At 40.1% G+C, this 15,253-nt stretch overlaps 1 protein-coding gene across 1 annotated transcript in view; it reads left to right on the forward strand.

The window, feature by feature from the left end:
- Window positions 1–14,108, forward strand: part of C2H10orf67 (chromosome 2 C10orf67 homolog) — a 114,595-nt gene extending 100,487 nt beyond the window's left edge. Inside the window, 1 exon segment of the mRNA XM_036840214.1 lies at window positions 13,732–14,108. Coding sequence (XP_036696109.1) covers window positions 13,732–13,937 — 206 coding nt within the window. The 3' untranslated portion in view covers window positions 13,938–14,108.
- The last annotated feature ends 1,145 nt before the right edge of the window (window positions 14,109–15,253 follow it).

A 15,253-nucleotide genomic window follows, 5' to 3' on the forward strand; every position in this document is an offset into this window, starting at 1 on the left:
GAATTTTTTCATTAGGTATCAGTCTTTCACGATTATGGGGACTGAACAGTATTCACACTAGACGGTCAAAGGACCAAACTGTCGTCACAAAACAAATCACTCCAAGCTTCTCAGGTACTTCAGAAGGTGGAGAACCCCCTTCAGGCCCCTAGGAAGTAGTTCAATACATTATCAGTGTTTTCAAGCACTAATTCACAAATACATTTTCAAAGAGGTGTTTAGCTACATGGTTCATACGTACCTGACTTACAGACAAATCTTACTTTCTATAACACGGGGGTGACCTATATGGTGACAGAAGCCAAATTCAACCCTGTAAAGTCACTGTGGTATTGAGTTCTGTTTTTTAAATTATGTAAATAGAATATTAATATTTTAAATACCCTACGAATATTTATCCTCCCTGTTAACAGCATCCTTGGTGTTGCATCAAAGATAGAGGTTCTTACGTTGTATTTTCATACCACAAGATACTTTTGAAAATTATGGATAACTACCATTTAGTGGGTGTAGGTACTATTCCAAATGCCTTTTAAGTTTTAACTCTAATCCTCACAAAAACCCTATAAAGTCAGCACTCTTGCTTTCTCAAGCCTTAGAGGAGACAATTGGATTCAGAGGGGTTTAGTAAGCTGCCAGGTTTATGACCACAAATAAATAGATTATTAATTTATAAATAAGGCTGGGTTCAGACCCAGAGAATGTGGCCCTAGAACCCAGGCTTGTCACCACTCAATTATATTGACTTGCCCCAAGACTCACGCATGACAGTGTGTGGTCCCATTTTCAACAACACACAATGGGAAAACGTGATGTAGCAGAAAGGCTTTGGAGGTGGACAGACTTCGGTTCCTGTGTCATTCCAGTCACTCCCTGGGTACCTTCATTCAGCTCCCTCTGCTGTGTAAAATGGAGATGGCGACCCCACCTCCTAGCTTTGTTATGAGGATTAAATGAGGTGAAGTGCCCAGCTAACCCCATCCCTGCCTTTCCTCCTGAGCTATGGATAATATAATCCCTGGGTTCCCAAAATAAAGTCAGGCAAACCTGCTTTTTAATCTACTACACGAGAGCTATAATGCCCTCAGCAGTAGGCTAGTGATTTAAAAGAACTGGTCTCTCCTTTAATTCTTTAGTAACTAATTGTCTACCAAGCATAAGAAAGAATAAAATTTGTCACTGGTAGCAGATCATATGGTAGATATTTTGAAAAGAGCAAAATAAAACAAAACATAACTTAAAACAATGTTATATCAGGTGATATATCTTTCCTAAGCAAATTGAAATTAACTTTTTGTTATGTTGCAAGCTTTACTCCAAAAAATTCTAGCAAGAACAACAGAGAGTTATTCTTGCAACAAAGAAAGTTTGAGATAAATAAATCCTCATTAATATAAGGGAATAAAAAAATGAGGTTCCATACTATCTGCCGAATTTCAAAGCCGTTTTTTTACACAGTAGTAATTATCCCAAAAGATCCCAGGTAACATTATTAATTTGTTTGCTACTTAACTGTGATAAAATTTGGGATCTGAGCTGCCCATTGTGCACTGTGCACTGCCACAGATTTTATGTACTTAAGAAGACCTTTCTCACAGTCCAGTAATTAGGTGCTATTGACATTGTAATCTTTGAAAATGTTCCTAATGAGCCCCAAAGACACAAATCTCATAGATAAAACCTCAAAGTAACAGTGACCCTTTAAGTGGCTTCTCAGTAAGAGAAAGCTCAAACATAAATATCTGAAACACAGGAGACACCCAAATTTAAACCTAGATTACATTGTATTGTTAATTCTCTCAGACTTCTAGGGAAGAAACATGGAAGAAGCGATTTTAAAGGCTTTTAAAGAATAGTAGAACAATCGCAATACATTGGATAGGATTTTCAAACCTTTCTTTTCACCCTTTGAAACTTTGGACCTGAAAAGTGCTTTTTTTTAACTAAGTGTATTATCCACCAATTTATAAAAATAAATATTAATTGAAAGTGGAGTTCCGTTGACCCTGTTTTTGTTTTAAACACAAAAATAATTTTAAAAATCACACAAGAAATTGGAATTTAAAAGATAAAAAGGAAAGCATTTTAGGTGTAAGTGTTAGCATTGTTTTACATATTGTTTCTAGACTTCAGCTATAATTAATATAATTTACTAAGGTATTCATATTGAAATATGTATTTTACAGTATTACCTCATTTACCACATACATACATAATATATAACATCACTTAGCATGTAATTGATGGCTATTAAAAATGTTAAAATAGGACTAACCTGATTTACTAAATATAATGTATTAAGGGGTCTGCTAATGTTTATGATGTCACTGCCACCAACTTTTCTACTTCCCTTATTGTCACCAATTAATTCAGATGTTGTATTGCTAAGTTATATATGTCATCCTTGTCTTTGAGATTTGGGCTGATTCTCAACTACCTTTTCTTAAGAATTTTCCTTGCTCTTTATACCTGTGTTCTAGAGATATTTTCTATTCGAGGCATGGGATTTAGGATATTAAATGACAAATTAAAGCCTGGAAGATCAGCAGTGTGTCTCTTAACATACCTTTCCAAATACAGGGAATTCTCAATGGCATAGAAAAGAGCCAAGATGACCAACTGGATTTGAGAATTAATCTGAAGTTCTGTATCCAACTGAAGCTTTGTCCATTGGTCAAATAGGGAATTGAAAAATGTGAAAAATGAAAACAGATAATACGTGCTTTGAAAATAATGTTAATAGTTGAAACAAGTAGGCAGGCAAAGTACTCTGAATTTGTAAGATCATAACAACTTAGTAGGAAAAAAGGTCACGACTAATACATATTAAAAATGTACTTTATTAATTTGATGGGCTATCTTGTATTAATTCAGTCTAGTGATGCTTTTAAGTATTTGTAGACAATGTTTCATTGAATAAATGCCACTAAGCATATTCCTAATTATGCCTCAAACTGGTACTCAGAGGTCTCCAAAGCATGTAGCATGAGGCAAGGATGGTTTCTGGTGTGTGTTATTATTCAGTCATTGGGCCATGAGTTGGATTCCAGCAGCTTCTCTGGATCCTGTGGCCACTGATTTCATCCCAAACCTCAGCTGCCCATTGCTGCCCAGTCATTATAAACCATCTAAGTCTTTTATGGTGGTAACAGAATATTGAGAGAGGTTTTAATTAGTATTGAGTGAGTATTAATTTTTAAATTTAGGAATGGTTCTGTTAGAGAAATGACAAAATGTTACAAGATGTTGTGTATGGATTCATGCAAATTCATGGACATATCAAGTTGCACCCTTAAGTGAACTGGGAGTGACATCTTTGCATGTGAAGGATACCATATGAATATTCCTTTCAATGGGAGGAACCCCAAGTTTGGAATTTGAGGGAATAAATTGAGATCAGAAAAGTGGATATTTATGTCAGTGTAGAGAAGTGTCACTGGGCTTCAGTCCTCAGCCTTTCCTGTTCCCGGCTGGTTCAGATTCTTTAATGCATGTTCCTTATCTTGAATGAAATGATCACATGGAAAAAAAGTAGGTCATAGGAAGAAGTATGTTGTATACTGTTACATGCTACACAAATGTAAGCTAGAGTGACAACTATAAAATAATCTTATTATTTGTGTTTACATATCAGTAAGAATGAATTGAGGAAGGGCCCGTCGACTAATTAAGAAACTATTTTTTTGTTTTTTATGAAATATTTCAAATATTCAGAAAACACGGAATTACATGTTGAGTACCCATTGCATATGTGTATGTTTTAGTATATGTGCATGTTAAAAAGTATCATTACTTCAATAATTCGTTTAGTGAGGACCTATTGATGATAAATTCTGTTTGTCTTAATTTTATTTCCCTCTTGAGGGTAGTTTAGCAAGATATGATATTCTGGGTTGGCAGTTATTTTTTCCTCCACATTTTGTTATTATACCATTGCCTTTGAGCCTCTGCTCAGGCTTCTTGAAGTTTGTTGTCGATTTGTCAACCATTTGTGGTCATTCGAGTTTTCTTTATATAGCTTTTAAGGTTTAGTCTTTATTCTTGATGGTCTGTAGTTTTACTGTAATGTACTTGTTCTATAAAATGTATTTAATCTTGATCAATATTCAGAGTACAATTTGGATCATTCATATCTTTCTTTACTTCTAGAAATTTCTCAGCCATTGTCTTTTCAAATATTGCTTGTGTAACATCCTACACATTATTTTCTTTGGAAGCACCTCACAGTCTCTTCTCATGCCTCTAATCTACATTTTCTTATTTTTGTGTTTATTTCTCTGTTGTGCATATGGATGGATTTCTTGATGTTACCTTTTCCAATTTTCTAATCCTCTCTTCATCTATGCCCAATTTATCCCATGTTTTAGTTTTATTTTAGTGACTTTTTTATTTCCCAAGACTTTAAATTGATTCATTTTCAGAGCCACCAGTTCTTATTTTATCCTGGCCTGTTTTGCATCATAATTTATTTGTTTAGTGGACACTATCAATTATTTCTGTGAGCATACTAAACACACATTTTAAAATCTTTGTCAAACTATTTCACCAACTTCAATTTATCTGGAGTGAATTCGTATCCTGATAGCTCATCTTTCTGTTGTCTTTCCTAGCATTCCATTCCTTTATTTATTTTGGAATTTTGGCTTACAGGGTCAAGTTTCTCTGTCTCATTCATATTCATTCCCCCTCTCTCTCTCTCTCTCTCTCTCTCTCTCTCTCTCTCCCCTCCCACCACCTGAATGCAGTACATTCTGAGTACAGTTTGGTAACTGCACCCACTTCCGCCACTCTCACTCCCAGTCTACAGCCAGTTCTTATAAGTTTGGGGGTGCCTGTCCTGCTGTGACAATAGGGTCTTGAAGCCTTTAAGCCATCAGGTCGCTTGGCTCAGTTCCTGTGAGTGAAGTAAGTTTTGCCTTTGAGCCTCCCTAAGCCCAGAGCTTTCTAAAAAGCCATAGTAGCCCCAGGTTAGAAACTTTTTTTTTTTCTCCCAATTTCCTTTCATTCATGCTTCTGTCTTTGAGGAGTGGTTTGTTCTTTCACCCAACATGGAGCACATTTAGCCTCTGTCACCAAAAAGGAGGTTTATTCCTGGCTGTCATTGTGAATTTCTGCAGCTGGAATTACACAGGTCTGTGGTTTCAGCCTGTGTATGAGTGGTAGGGCTGCCATAACCAAGTACAGCAACTGGTTGGCTAAACCACAGACATTTGTGGTTTCACAGCTCTGGAGGCTGAAAGTTTGAAATCAAGATGCCAGCAGGGTTGGTTCCTTCTGAGGTCTGTGAGGGGGAACCTGTCCATGCTGCTCTCAGAGCTTCAGGAACCTCACGTGTTCCTTTGCTTATAGATGGTGGTCTCCTCATGTCTTCACACAGTCTTCCCTCCGTGTGTGTGTATCTGTGTCCAAATTTCACCTTTTTATGAGGATGAAGACATATTGGATTAGGGTCCACCCTAATGACCTCATCTTAACTCAATCATCTGCAAAGACCCTATTTCCAAATAAGGTCACATTCACAGGTCCTGGTAGTTAGGACTCCAGCGTCTTTTGGGGGAGACACAATTCAGTCCATAACAGCCTTGTTCATTGTTTTACATTTCCTTACCTGAGAAAGGTTTATCTATTTTATCCCAGTATGTCTTTGTTTTTTGGTTTTTTTTTTTTAATTTTATTTATTTATTTATTTATTTTTGGCTGTGTTGAGTCTTCATTGCTGTGCACAGGCTTTCTCTAGTTGCAGGGAGCAGGGTCTACTCTTTGTTGTGGTGTGCGGGCTTCTCATTGCTGTGGCTTCTCTTGTTGTGGAGCACGGGCTCTAGGCACGTGGGCTTCAGTAGTTGTGGCACACAGGCTCAGTAGCTGTGGCTCGCAGGCTCTAGAGCACAGGCTCAGTAGCTGTGGCTCACAGGCTTAGTTGCTCTGCGGCATGTGGGATCTTCCCAGACCAGGGCTCGAACCAGTGTTCCTTGCATTGGCAGGCAGATTCTCAACCACTGCACCACTAGGGAAGACCCCCAGTATATCTTTGGATTTTTTTCTTTTTAAATTGTTATTTATCATGTCCATACAGTATAATAAATCATGAACTTGCTATATTGTACTTCCTTCTCCCCCCACCAAAAAATTCTTATATGTTCAAATCAGTTTTCTTCATGTTTCTAGACCAAAGACCCTTCATTTGATTTCAGGCCTACCTTATGTATACAGTCTGTTCTAAGAACACTTCCCCTTTGTAAACAATGGCCCCACTTCTTATTATGCTATACATCAAAAGCATGTATTAAATATCTACCATTTCTTGAAAGAACATTTTAAAAGTCTCTGTTGCACCTTAGTAAAAGTCCTTTCCCCCGGTGTTCTGTCTGTGAAATAGGCAATAAGTTACCTTTTCTGGAAAAGGATGTGTTATGGGGTGAATTATGTCCCCCCTCTCCCAAAAGATATGTTGACACCCTAACCCCGGTTCCTGTGAATGTGACCTTATTTATAAAATAGGGTCTTTGCAGATTTAGTCAAGTTAAGATGAGGTGATTGGGGTGGGCCCTAATCCAATATGACTGGTGTCCTTATAGGAAGAGGGAAATTGGGACACACACACACACAGGCAGAATGCCACGTGATGAAAGAGACAGAGATTGGAGAGGTGCAGCTGTAAGCCAAGGAACCCCAAGGATCTACAGCCACTACCAGAAGTTAGGAAGAGGCAAGGAAGGATTGTACCCAGAGTTTGAGAGAGAGCAAGGTCCTGTCAACACCTCGATTTCAGACTTCCAACCTCCAGATCCGTGAGAGAATAAATACGTGTTGTTCTAAGCTATATGGTTTATATTACTTTGTTACAGCAGCTCTAGGAAGCTAAAAGCAGGATGGCAATTTGATAATTTCCATGACATCCACATTCAATAGATAGAGAGCCACCATCCCAAATGAGTTCAGGGACCTTGTGATTCCAGTTGGCATTACATCGTAGGGTAAGGAGTTCTACCGTTGACTTCTCAAGTAACGGAGACATCTCCCTTTGATTGATTAGAAAGCTACTTCCTCCAACTTCAAGGTATGTTGTTGTTTTAAGGAATCAAATGTGATAAGGCTTGTGTATAAATGTGCCTGCCACTTCCCAGGCATTCAGTTAGTGATCAATAAATGTTTAATAAAATTGAGTCTGACGTTTGTGTCACATCATAATTGTATGAACTTGGGTAACAACCTAACATCCCTATTTGTCCTCTGACTAAAGAGTCCCACCACATCCCAGTGCTCTGCTCCTGTAATCCTGTTGACGCCTTCTTTTCTTTTCTTTTTTTTTATAAAGCTTGGGATGGGACCCAAGCATGAGTACTTTTAAAATTAATTAATTAATTTATTTATTTATTTATTTATTTTTTAAAAAGATTGATTGATTGATTGATTGATTACTATGTTGGGTCTTCGTTTCTGTGCGAGGGTTTTCTCTAGTTGCGGCAAGTGGGGGCCACTCTTCATCGCAGTGCGCGGGCCTTTCACTATCGCGGCCTCTCTTGTTGCGGAGCACAGGCTCCAGACGCACAGGCTCGGTAATTGTGGCTCACGGGCCCAGTTGCTCCGTGGCATGTGGGATCTTCCCAGACCAGGGCTCGAACCCGTGTCCCCTGCATTGACAGGCAGATTCTCTGCCACTGCGCCACCAGGGAAGCCCCGCCTTCTTTTCTTACTCATCCCCTCCCTTCCTCTTCAAGCAAGCGCCCTCTGGTCCTCCTTACCTTTAATGTCAGCCCTCCAGAGGGAAATCGGAACCTGCTCTCTCTCCTTCTCTAGCCCCAGATTACTCCACTTGCCTCCTGCTCTGCATCTCCCTGACACTGCTCCTCCCTAGGGAATCCTTCACATGTGAAATAGTTTTCAGTTCCTCCAGTGTGTCCCCTGGCACTGGGCCACACCCCTTGCATTCTGTTACTAATGAGCGTCCCTTAACTCGTGAAATGATCTTCTCTTGACTCCAAGACACCAACCTGCTCTTGTTCTCCTCCTACTTCTCAGAACGTCCTTCTCGATCTCTCCTGGTTACTCAGTTCTGCCCCCACTCTGAGCATTAAGTGTTGGGGTCACTAAGGATTTCATTCTTTGATTCACTTTTACACACTTTGTTATTCCTCTGCATCCTTCAGTAGATGTCTGTGGCTTTCAGGATAAAACCACATTCTTCAGTTTAGCATATAAGAGCATGCATAGTCCCTGCCTCTCCCCTACATGAGCTCTCTAGTTTAGTCATAACAAATGACTTGCTGTTCCCCGCTCTTCCATGCTCTTCCATGCTTCTGTGCCTTTACACATGCTTGCACCTAGGTGGTAGGTCTTGTGCCTGCTCTTGCTGGGGCTTGCTCATATTCTACTGTTAGCTGGCTGTCGACGGCCTCAGGCTGGCCGTCTGCTGGGCTGACAGGGGCAACCACATCTTACATTTCTCATCATTGATCAGGCAAACCCAGTCTTGCTTTCATGGTGGTGTCAGGGTTCTCAAGAACAGCAAAAAAGAGCAAGCGCGAGTGCACAAGGACTGTTGAAGTTTGCTGGCACCACATTTGCTTCTGTCCCATTAGTCAGAGCGAGTCTCATGACCAAGACAGGTCAATGTGGAGGCAACTGGAAAGGCCGTGGATACCGAGGGGCCCACACTTCTTAACCTCCTAGGTTTCACCTTCTTTTTGTTAATTCATTCATTTATTTATTCATTCATTCCACAGACTTTATGAGCACCTACTAGATTTTACTTTTTTTAATTGAAGTACAGTTGATTTACAACGTTGTGCTAGTTTCTGGCATACAGCAAAGTGATTCAGTTATACATATGTATATTCTTTTTCATATTCTTTTCCATTATGATTTATTACAGGATATTGAATATAGTCCCCTGTGCTCTATAGTAGGACCTTGCTGTTTATCTATTTTATATATAGTAGTTTGTATCTGCTAATCCCAAACTCCTAATTTATCCCTTCCCCACCCCCATTCCCCTCTGGTAACCATAAATTTGTTTTCTGTGTCTGTGAGTCTGTTTCTGTTTTGTAAATAAGTTCACTTGTATCATATTTTGGATTCCACATATAAGTGATATCATATGGTATTTGTCTTTCTCTGTCTGACTTACTTCACTTAGTGTGATCATCTCTAGGTCCATCCATGTTGCTGCAAATGGCAGTGTTTCATTCTTTTTTATGGCTGAGTAGTATTCCACTGTGTATATATACCACAGCTTCTTCATCCATTCATCTGTCAATGGACAGTTAAGTTGCTTCCATGTCTTGGCTATTGGAAATAGTGCTGCTATGAACACTGGGGTGCATGTATCTTTTCGAAGTAGCGTTTTGTCTGGATATATGCCCAGGAGTGGGATTGTTGGATCATATGGTAACTGTGAGCACCTACTATAAACAAAGACTTAGGTGAGGCACTGAGGATGCAGAGAGTCTTCTCACTGCTTGAAATTTCTATTCTAAGACTGACACTCAAAGATTAGCACATTCAATAAAAGTAATACCAGTATTTACAGAGGTCCCATGAGGCAAGGTGAACCTGAAAATGCCTCTCTGCATTTGTCACCATTTCTGCAGAAACTGCTACCTCATGAAAATCAGGATTAGCCATTAGCAGTCTCTTCCCTCATAAAGATCATAAAAAGCCAAAATACAGAAACGATGTTTAAAATATTTTCAGTGTATAAATTTTTTAAAATTGTAATTGAAAAATTACTATATTTCTTTGGTAGCCTATAAATTCAAGCATGGGATTGTGTGAACACAGCATTTCCTCTAAATATCAAATGTGGGCTAGAGGAGCAGTTAACATTTTAATCCTCCTTGCTTGTTTATAGGAACAAATTTGCTTGCAACTTCAAATTCACACTTGTGCAAATAAATTACAAAGACCAGAAGTGCAAATGAAAAATCCCTTTTCAAATAACTATGAAGCTTCCGTATTAGGTATAATGATTTTTCTCTAGGATTAGGACAGATTGCATGGGGAGCCCAGGCTTTCATAAAGAGGGGGGTGGGGAATTGACTAGGGCCTTCATTTTCTCACAAAAGGCACAATGCGAAGCGCATCTGTGAACATTGCATAATTTGTTATGTTCTACAAAGAGGTGGGTTTTTGTTATACACATACCAGAGCTATTTGGTACTGTTTCACCAATGATCTCTATTCAGGTCCAGAAAAGAAATTGGCCTCAGAAGAGTGAAAGGAGAGTAAATTTTTCTTTAAAAATTAGATACAGATTATCGCTTCAAAATGCAGGAGGGAATTTTACAAGTGATGGTGCACTGATTAGCTTTCCAATGGACACCCAGTCCTTTATGAATCGCATACTAGCTGTGGTCAACTGTGACCAATGTGGTTTATTACTCTCCCGAAGAGTTGAACTGAGATTACCCATCTAATTTAACTGAGAAATGTTGGGTGAACTTGAACTGTTTCATGGACATGAATGACCAGAGAATTTATTTGATAAGACATTAAAGGCTGAATATGGTAGCTATCTCTTTGATGGTTTGATACAGTCATTTCTTTAGTTCATTAGCAAATCTCTCGTAGATTTTTGTTGTTGTTATTATTCTTCTGGGGATTACATGAGCAGCCAAAATGAAAAAGGGAGAAAAACGTTTCTGTACATCATTAGAAAAAAATTTTAAAACTTAACCTTTATCGGTAAATATTCATGACCGTTTTTAATGTAGTCTGAAAAGTGACATCAGCTTTTAAGTAAAGGAAGCTAACAGTAGTAAAATTGTGGGAAAATTAATAAATCTACTGTATTTTCATGTGATAGTCCCTGAATTATTTTTAAATATTGTCTTCTGATTTCATTTATTAAGGGGGAAAAAAGATGTCAGGAAGTTAACGTGTTATTCACCAGCATCCTTTGCATTTTCTTGTAAACTGGGCAGTGTGAGCTTTTATTCCTGGCATCTCAATGAAACGTTTAAGGTAACTTTATCATTAGCAGAGCACACAAGGTAGCATCAGATGAAAAGGTGCTTTCTCTTCTTATGTCTGCTAACATTAGCATAAATTCTGCTGTATTCCCAATGACAAGCGCTAAGGTGTAATTTGGATGTTTGCATCTTTTTTTAAACTGTATTTAAATGTGATATCTTTTAAACTACTCACAGAAACTCAGAGATGGAAACTCTTAAGAATAAATTACAAAATCACACCTCATGTTCCTAGTGACTCTTTAAATGGAATTTTTCATTGAAACTTTGTCATTAAAATAGAAAGGCCTTTGGTTGTGCCCATACAAGCATAATAAATTGTATATGTTTGTGATACTGAATGACTCTTGCCCATATGCTGCACTGCAAAGCTACATGAATAAGGCATTTACCAAATCAGGCCCACCACATTAAACAGAAAAACAATCTTTATTCATGGTAACTTATCAGTTTCAATTAATCAACCTTAACAATGGAAATTCTGATGTGTTCAAGCAACTTGAAAGCAATAGGTCATCTTGAGGGCAGCCATGTTGTGTCTTTGTGCCTAAGGTTTCAAACAAAGAGACATCTCCAATAAATATACATGCATATACATACATACATGTGCATATATATATGTACCAATGGATGGTGATATCTATGCCGGGTCACGCCAACCAAAATGCATGTTAAGTATTTAAGACTTTTATCATAGCAAATGTAATTATTTTCCTCCAAGTATTACTTTTTGAGCTCTGCAAGTGTAAACAAAAGGAAAGAAATTTCCATTGGATGACCATCCTTTCAGTTTCTGTGCTGCTATGTGAATAGCATTGTGCAAACCATTCCAATGGTTTTGAAAAGGGGTAACCATTGGTTTGATTTGGTTACACGGTTTAGTAAAGAGCTCCCTCCCACTGCCTTAGGGTCTGTGAAAGGTCTGTGACCTGTTTAGAACTGCCAAGTGAAATGTCATGTCGCCCCTCCCAAATGGGAGTATCTGCATTCATTTGATCAGTATAAAAAATGATTGGGGATGGCGAGATCAGTGCTTTTGAATTGCAATTTATAGCAGTTTACAAAAATGCACATTGTTGGAAAAGAAAACATGGAAGTGTTTCTTTCCAAATTGCATTACCTGTGAAATGTCATTAGTCTTTTAAGGATATTTACATCCTTTTTTTTAAATTATTATTTAGGAGACTTAATTCAGCTAAAGAAAATCAGAATTTTATTATATGATAATTTTTAAAACTTGTATTTTGTTTCTAGTAGCAGAATTTAAGGAACACAATGTGTCCGCGTTCTTAGGATAAACATAATTTGTTATCATTTCCACTTATTCGTTCTCTAAGATGGTCTTTGCTAATCAGTTGCATTAGCGGAGGATTCCCAATTATCTCTCCCAGATTCTAGAGGAGTCATTTGCTGGTAAATGCCTTGTCTGCTGATTTCTAATAGGGAATCTGAAACCACAGGTATATTTAATTCTACTAGGTCTCCATTATTCTTTCAATGGTTTACTACTGAAACTTCTTTGTTGGATGAATACTTTCTAAATTATGTTACCCTTCGATTCATCTACATGTATGCACAGTTTCATAAAAGGAAATGTTATTTCTTTTCATTAAATTCGTACAAGAGTACATGAACTTTATCCCAAAAGTTAAGGTAGGCTGTTCCAGTTCATAAGTTAATGCAGCCACCCGGGTCTCTGGGATCCGGAAGTGCTGAAAGCTCCATCTTCTTCACCTTAGGCAGTGGGTAGAATCGGACATTATTTTGAAGATTCTTCTTTCAGTAAGAAAAGTTACCTTGGGAAAGGGGCCTTAGAACTTCCCTGGCTGATACTGGACGAGAGAAAGAGGGGCCCTGCTTCAGAGAATACTTGACCCAGATACACTCCCTAGCACTCCACTTTGAACCTCCCAACCATTGAAAGCTGAGCTTGTCGCGTTTTTATCTTTGCTCATGTTAAGCCTTGGAATGACAGCCTGGCTCTGTGTCCCCCTCTTCCACTGCCCCGGCTGTGAGTGTCCACATTGACACCTACCGGTGACCGCAGGCTGCAAGTCTTTGTTGCCTTCTCCACGCTCCTGGCTTTCACTGGGGTTAGCTCAGGGCCTTTGTTCCCCTTCAAAGCTGGAACATCATATCCCATGTTGTGGCTTTGCTGTCTCAGACCCCCAACGCTTTCCTCACAATTTACACACCAGGTAAATGTCCCTCCCTACCGAGCAGAGAGCCCAGCCTGGGGCGGGAGGGGGGGAGCAGGGAGGGCAAACCTCCCCACCCCCCAACTTCAGAACTCCGCCAAGTTGATTGTCTTTCCTCCTCATTCATAATTTGCTATTTCATAAGGAGGAAAGATTGAAAACACAAATGGAAATGTAAACCTTAGTCAGATCCTAGGACCCAAACACAAGACAGCCCCTGCCTTGTTTTATTCTCTTACGATGGCTCGTAACTCCTGAGTCAGAAGAAGGTCAGTTACCGGCCTTGGTCACAGGCACCTCAGACCATTTCTTCAGTCTGGGGCAGCAGGAAAACTACCTCAGGGGAAAACTTGATGGGCACATGCTATTTTGAAGGCCAAGGAGGATCTGGCCACCTGACTGGCCTGCCCTCACCCCCTCGTCGAGGTTACTGAAGAGGCCTCCCAGCCGGGGCCAGGCCTGGGAGGCGCCACTGAAAGTGAGGCAAAGAGCTATGGGCGCGGAGCGGTTTATGTACAGAAGTAAACCAAATTTCACATCTCTTCGTCTCTCCGCATGTTTAGTGAGGCTGTCAGAAACCCTGGAAGAAGAGCCTTTGGAGAAGCCGTCGATGCCCCAGAACACCCCAGTGAATGATACAGACGCTCCTGAGTGGGCACAGGACAGTGGGCTGCGCAGAGCGGGACCCCAGGAAGAGGGCCCTCCCCGTCCTAGCGTAAGGACTGCCTCCCTGACAAGGGACACCGTCTCCAAGGCGTTTCTAATGTAACTGTTCCGTCTCGCCACATGTCGCACACGCTCTGGAGCACCGCGCTTGAAGAGAAGGCCAAGTGTGCGCTCTGTGCGCACCTTTCCAAGCTCGGAAGGAAACCCCGCTCGCTGGCGCTTGGTGAGCGGGGCGCACAGACCCTGAGCCGCCGCCAAATCCATCCAGGCGCTTCCTGGGCTCAGTGGGGTGCCCCAACACCTTAGGGTGGGAAGGAACGGACTTCAATTAAAATTTAAAAGTTTGAGGCACTAACCCTGTGTCATTCCCTCTCTAATCCACCCGGTCTCTCTGTAACGCGAAGTCGAACTGATTTGCTGCCAACTGATCCCATAAAGGCGATCCAGGAAACCTCGAAGGGGATTTCAAATTTCCTCTAAGGAGGTCCACTCTGACATAGGCACGGGACTCCCAGACGTATCTTAAACTCTGTAAACAATTCTTTAGTAAGTGTGGAAACTCTTTGGAGTACTGCTTCCAGGTAAGGATCAAGATGAAGATTCACATATCTATTCTTTCCGGAACGTCAGGTACCATTTCCTGAAAGACCGGTTTGCTTTCTTCCCGGCGCAGTGGTCAGTTCGGTCCTTTCTGTTCCCTTGACTACAAGTCAGGCCCAGTCTGCAGCCCAGTTTCAAGATAGTAGGCTCTGGATTGCAGATTTCTAAAGCTGTTTATTAAATCTCAAGAAGTACATTTATGGTAGCTGTCACATAAAGCTGATATACCCTGGTGCAAACGAAAGCTACAGAGGCGATTTATTTGTGCGTAAAAGGCACTGGATTTAATTGGAGAGAGACGTGTTCAACTCGAGTACATGGGGTGGCATAGCGCGGTGGAGCATTATTCGAGCTTCATCTACTATGCACTATATGCCACCGTCTCCAAAGGAGTGTTGCCCTAGAAACTTGTTTTAAATCTGCTGCTATATATCAACACCTTTTTTTAGCAGTCCTTGGCTGAATTACAGTTACACAGTTTGGCGCTTCTTTCAAATTTCCTCCCATCAGTTTGGCTAAAGAAAGGAATTTTTCTCCTTTAGAAATGAATTGGCTTAATTAGTAAGTAGATTAATGGCAATTGCTGGTGAGTTGGTTTCCAGCAGAGTTTCACCAGAGAGGGTTAATCGGAGTCAGGTCTGGAATCTTTCCCAGAACTGGCTGCCAGCCATTTCCACCAACCAATCAACCCTACAAGAAGCGGAGGAAATGAAATAGAATTTATATTCTCTGTGCTATTATCCCGGACAGAAATTCCTTGGAAACAGCCTCTTGGCTGGGTGTAGAATAGACTGTTTCATTTCAGAATTTTCACAGAAA

The sequence above is a fragment of the Balaenoptera musculus genome, chromosome 2 (assembly GCF_009873245.2).
Source record: "Balaenoptera musculus isolate JJ_BM4_2016_0621 chromosome 2, mBalMus1.pri.v3, whole genome shotgun sequence".
Classification (NCBI taxonomy): domain Eukaryota; kingdom Metazoa; phylum Chordata; class Mammalia; order Artiodactyla; family Balaenopteridae; genus Balaenoptera; species Balaenoptera musculus.